Raw genomic sequence first — 5,635 nt, 5'->3', positions numbered from 1 at the left:
GCTTGAAAATAGATAATTTTATTTTATTTTTGTCCATAAATGCCTTTCATCTCTTCTACCCCGACTCCTTTTCTTCGTTATCTTTCAGATTAGAAATTGTTTTTTTTCCCTCTCTGTTGGGGAATGAGGACAAAGTCACCACGTTAGCAAGGGGAGATGAAGGTGTTGCTAGTGTCATCGATGAAGACCAACAACAAAGAGAGATTTGATGATTACCGTGAAATCGGAAGCATCGAAAATGTCATCGGGGCAATTGGCAGCGGAGTGTAGTGGTGCTCAACCATGGAAGGCGAAACCATGGGGAGAGGTGCTGGTGCCATGCTGGTGTGAGAAGCTTGAGAGAAATAGGTTGATGTTGAAATTTGAAGAGGGTTGAAGGGAATTTTTGTCTAGAATAGATTATTTTTTTAGGCTGAAATATGTGAAGGATTAGATGAGTAAAGTTTGGATTATTTCATCTTTTTAATCAAATGACCTTATTTAATTTTATTTTTTATTTTTATAATAAAATCAAATATAACTTCTTCTTTTTTTATCCTTATAACAAATATACGACTAATAAATAACATAAGAGCACATTTGATAATGATTTTACAAAGCACTTTTAATATTTCTAATAGTTGAAAATTTTTATTATTCAATTATTAAAAATGTTATAAATGTTTTCTAAAAGCACTATAAAACGCACTCTATGAGTCCGTTTGATAATAATTTTTAAAAAATGTTTTTTAATTTTTTTAAGATTTAGAAATTTTTTATCATTCAAGTGTTGAGAGTGTTAAAAATATTTTCTGAAATCACCCCAAACACGCTCTAAGATAACCAAACTGTCACATATATTAAGGAAAATAGTGCGGCTCCAGACAATAATGATAGAGATGCTGGTGATATTGGATCAAGGCCCAGGGGATTTAAGCGAGATTGGGAAGAGGCCCATGCATTAAAAGACCCATTTTGCAGTTTGCAAAGCCGAACTGGCCCATGTACTATTCTTCCGCTGTGAGTGGCCTACAAATCACCGATTTTTCAATCATAGTGATCATTTTAAAATGGATCTGCCCTCTGGACCGTCATTCATCTTGAAACGATACGGTCAAGGGATGTCAGTTGTGGATTAATCCAGATTATGTAAATCAGTAAATGAAATACGAGACGTTGTTCAATACGAACTGAGGGGTGGAACACTGCTGTTGGGCTTCCCATGGGCTGGATTGGGCTGAAGACCAGTCGAATATATTTGTAATACTACCACGCATTAATGTATAGAGACATTAGAATATATCATGACTTTTTTTTTTTCGAATTTATTCAAAAATTGAAAAAAAAAAATTGGCTCTTGTCTGAATTTTTATGCTATCGAAATCATTTTCTCTTTAAATTAAAATTTCATATAGTTTTTCTCGTCAATAATAAAACAAGTACAAACAAGGCCAATGACTTAATTCCTCCCTCTTCTTCCTTTTTCGTCGTCTTCAAATGGCCTGGTATCGCTTCATTAAAATCTCTTTGATTGGACCAAAAAGTTTGAGAGCATGACCAAAAGTCCACTAATGCATAATGACCTTTACATGGATTTCAAGCATTTAAAAAATAAAAAAATAAAAAAAGGATACATTTTCAATGATATAATTCTAACTTTATGTGGGTGTGACGTGGGCAGCATTAGCAACACTTTTCCTCTGAAGGCGCTGTCCGGTTGAACTTGAACCATTCAACCCGTGAACCAGTACTTCTCCTCCCTGCCCGGTCAACAGTCCACAATTTTTTCAACTTTATTTGCATCCCCTTACAGCATGCCACCTGGCTAATCTTTTTGTATTTGGTCGACCCACCAAAATTTCCTAATCGAAAGTATAGACTAAAGAAAGATTAAACAAAAGGGAAATTAATTACAATATGATATGCTCAGACAATTAGAAATTTAGAAAGCCCTGGACACAAACATGCACCAAATGATGGGAAGGACGGTGGTACATTTGTACATGAAGAAATAGATGAATAATTAGACTAAAAAATTGTGAAAAAGAATAGTATGTTTGAATGGGATCCGGAGGCAAATTAATCTGCGAATGATATCATCTGGTAAGTATTCCGTGCAAATATGATTATTATATTATAGTTTTCATCTTCCCAATATGGGTTCAAAGGAGAAAAATCAAATTTGAAATATGAAAACTTAATGGCATTAATGATTAGCATGTCTGAATATAAATGTTAATGACATAACTTGATGGTGTGGTCCAGTCTGTGTTTGCCACTCATTTTGTTCAAATTATATTTGCTTGAAGTAGCTCTCAGATCTTATCTTTATTCAGTGGTCTGTATTGTCATTTCTTTACAATAAAGAAACAAAGAGAATGAACTTTTTGGTGGTTGCAGTGGTTAAGAAAACGAGCAGTTTCACTCCTAATTTGAAATGAAAAATTAAAAAAGAAAAATCATGCTGTCAATTATATTATTATTCTTTTTAAGAAATAATTCATATTTTGAATAACTTCTTCAGCTTGTCCATATTCTTAAGTACTGTGTAGGCACAACATGTAACCTTTTTGTGAGTTTGCTCGAAGAAGCCCATAGGAGGGGCTTTCAGTTTTGAATCCAAATCTAGTAATTCAATATGGTAGTTTAATTTGATGGGAGGTCGTGGATTTGAGTCACCTCTCCGCATGTTGGTTTCCCCATTTGGCGTCTCTCCCTCAATTTGAGGTTCTTTGGTATCTCTCCCATCTCTCCACATGACCCATTTTTTTTTTTCCCAATATTATACTTAGATATTCTGATAAAATGGGAGTGCCCATGTATCAAGTTAATCATGCGGGTAGCAGTGTTGAATCATCAGTTACACAAAAAATTCAAGGTGATAGGGAATTAAGGGACAGTGGAAGCAATTCAGTCAAAATTGTGCTACATGTTGAAACCTGCTATTATCTCAAAAGCTTAAATTATCTGAGAAAATAAATGGATATAAGCCAAAAAGTAGATGTTGTAGGGAAGGGGGTGGTGGGCTCGGTTTAAGAGAGACAACATCTTATGGGGTGCCAGCAAGTGTTGGATTTTGGAAGAGGGAATCTCCTCTGTTCCACTAACTAGGGTTTATTACCTGACATGTAATTTGGAATGAATTAAAAAGTGCTGTGACGGATCGGCACACAGGGGAAACTGCCGAGTGCCAAGTGCCAAGTGCCAAGCGCCAACCCACATAAATCTTGTTATGTTGCGGTTAGCCCCTTTCGCCCCTTTTTTCTTGTACTTGTATGTATTTCATGCTATGAATCTATGATGCAACGGGTTCAAGCATTACTTTGCATGCATGCAAATTCATCATTAGGGCAGCCATTAGCCCACTGGGAACCATACATCTGCAAGTCCAAATGCCACATTTGTGTAATGCAAAGAAGGGTAGTGTTTTGAAAAACACAATGTCCAATTTGCACTGTATTTTTACCATCAGGTATACTTCTTCTTTCCAGAAGCAGTGGTTAACTGCATTTTGAAGGCATACGATATAAAGAGTGATCGATATCCAAGCAAGCATATTTTACAGCAGCTAGTCTCATGAATCATAATTCCCAAGCAGACTACATCCATTTTTAATAATTAATACTAGCTTGCGGTCCTAGGAAGCATTCTTCCGTCCCAAAACACCACCCAAGACTCAACAAAACTAAAAGTTGAATGCAAAATGAGAAAGAAAAATACAAAGTTGAGACATTGTTTAGTTTACAAACCTGTTTTAAAGGGCATTACCCTTTCCTAAATCAGCAAATCCTTCATTTGAAAGCTAATGAAACAAACAAGGGATATCGTAGAATACACCAAACCCAAGGCACCCACATATATAAATAGAAAAGTGATCATCTTTAGATACATTACACCAAACCTAATCATCAATCAGTTATCAGTTTCAGCCCCCATATTAGTGCATGGAATCTATGTTCTTACTCAGCTCCTCCAGCTTCTTCATCCTCAACCTCTCACTTTCACTCACCAGCTGTTCAGATCATCACCCATTGCACAACCAGACACGTAACCCAGAAAAAAAGAGAGTGAGAGACAAGTTAGAACTTGGAATGAGAAAATATGTATACTGAATTGAGATATGTGTTTTAGGTTCATGTCGAAGCTCACCAGCTCCATCAATTTGGAAATTAGTTGTACTTTTTCCTTGTTCTTCTCATTATAAGCCTCAAGGGCATCTTTGTACTCTTTTTCCTGTGAAAATATTCGAATTCAAATTCAAATTCAAATTCAAATTCGAATTCGAATTGAAAGGTATATCCTGACAAAGTAGCTCATGTAATCTTTGATTGAAGCGGAAACGTGACACATAAAAATCTGTGAGCATTAAACTTTATTATCTAAATTTAAATATGAGATGAAAGGTTTCACCTTCTTCTGGCAGCTTTGCCCCAGCGGCTTTAAATCTCTGTTGACTGAGTCGATCTTCTTCCGAACTTGTGCCACTTCCTTTCTCATGGGATCGGCCAGCGCTTCAAGCTCCTAATAGATCCAGCTATTATTTTTTTTTTTTATTTAAAAAAAAAATCTTTTGTGGTAAAAATTGTATATAAATCTACAAAAATTGATAATTAATTTTTGGGTTTTTTTGGCGTAGCTAGAACTGAAAAAACGCCATAATTAATAAACAGCATCTACAAGAAAGGTGGTTTTTATTTATTTGTTTTTTGGTTGTCGGTTCTTCGGAAAAGAACAATCAAAATCCCTTTTTTTTTCTTTTTTTCTTTTTTCCAATCGGAGTAAATTACACAGTAAGAAGTTTGGATGTACCTCTCGAATCGTGGCCAAGCGTCTGGTTTCTTCTTCAACACGGCCAAGTTGCACTTGAACCTTCTCTCTCACCTCCAACTTCTTCTTCTCGATCTCTTCTTCCTTGGCTCTGAAGGTAGAGAGAGCAGACTTGGACATCTCCTCCTCTTCTTTGGACAGGCTTCCATTGAAGCTGAGGCTGCCTGAGTTCTGCTCCCATGCCTGCTGCTTCTGTGCTTGAATCATCTCCCCCATAGGAACCCCTTCTTCTTCTTTGGATTCGCTCTTTATCTCCTCTCCTTCCTTTTTTTTTTTTTTTTCTTTTTCTTTTTTTTTTTCTTTTCTCTCTCTCTCTCTCTCTCTTTTACTTTTGCTTTGGAATGATGGCCTCTCTTTCTCCTATAGCAGGTGCTGATGAACGAGGCTGGCTTTAAAGCCTAAAGTCTCCCAACTCTCTACCCCGGTTAGTTTTCTTTATGCCCCAAAATTTATATTTAAAGAAAAAACAAATTCCCAAAAGTTTATCTGAAATGACCCAACTGCCAACCACTGATAAAGATGTAGAGGTATTCCACCTTTACTGAATGAAGAGTTTCGTTGGGAATTCAGAACTTGTCTCCACAATTATTAATCAACCCCACTTCTTCGTAAACGCCCTCAAGACTCTCACAACTTCAAAAACAGGATACCCAAAAAATAAAATAAAATAATATTCACCCCCCTAGACTTCCGAAATTGGGTTTGAAGTTGTGGCTGATAACTCACACAAAATAGGAAATTTTTTAATCAGTGGGCCCCCTTCCGTTTCACCAAATATAAACTTGTTTAAGGGACCTTTGTTGGTATGCGCTTGTTATTTTCGGAGTTG

At 36.2% G+C, this 5,635-nt stretch overlaps 1 protein-coding gene across 1 annotated transcript; it reads right to left on the bottom strand.

Moving 5' to 3' along the window:
• Window positions 1-3,655: 3,655 nt before the first annotated feature.
• LOC117921120 (golgin subfamily A member 6-like protein 7) lies at window positions 3,656-5,111 on the bottom strand. The gene is made up of 4 exons (XM_034838914.1): window positions 4,789-5,111; window positions 4,390-4,500; window positions 4,129-4,212; window positions 3,656-3,988 (listed from the first exon to the last, which is right to left on the bottom strand). The coding sequence occupies exons 1-4, from the start codon at window positions 5,020-5,022 to the stop codon at window positions 3,917-3,919; spliced, it is 501 nt and encodes a 166-aa protein (XP_034694805.1). The 5' UTR covers window positions 5,023-5,111; the 3' UTR covers window positions 3,656-3,916.
• Window positions 5,112-5,635: the final 524 nt, after the last annotated feature.

The sequence above is a fragment of the Vitis riparia genome, chromosome 8 (genome assembly GCF_004353265.1).
Source record: "Vitis riparia cultivar Riparia Gloire de Montpellier isolate 1030 chromosome 8, EGFV_Vit.rip_1.0, whole genome shotgun sequence".
NCBI classification, from domain to species: Eukaryota; Viridiplantae; Streptophyta; class Magnoliopsida; order Vitales; family Vitaceae; genus Vitis; species Vitis riparia.
Note: the sequence above shows the minus strand (reverse complement) of the source record. Positions and strands in the feature narration are given on the sequence as shown.

Bases quoted from the DNA above. Each gene is read 5' to 3' on its own strand.
- LOC117921120 (XM_034838914.1), bottom strand. From the start codon at position 5,022: ATGGGGGAGATGATTCAAGCACAGAAGCAGCAGGCATGGGAGCAGAAC. The intron at 4,501-4,788 runs GTACATCCAAAC...TGGATCTATTAG, and splicing joins GCTTGGCCACGATTCGAGAG to GAGCTTGAAGCGCTGGCCGA. The intron at 4,213-4,389 runs GTGAAACCTTTC...ATATTTTCACAG, and splicing joins GGCAAAGCTGCCAGAAGAAG to GAAAAAGAGTACAAAGATGC.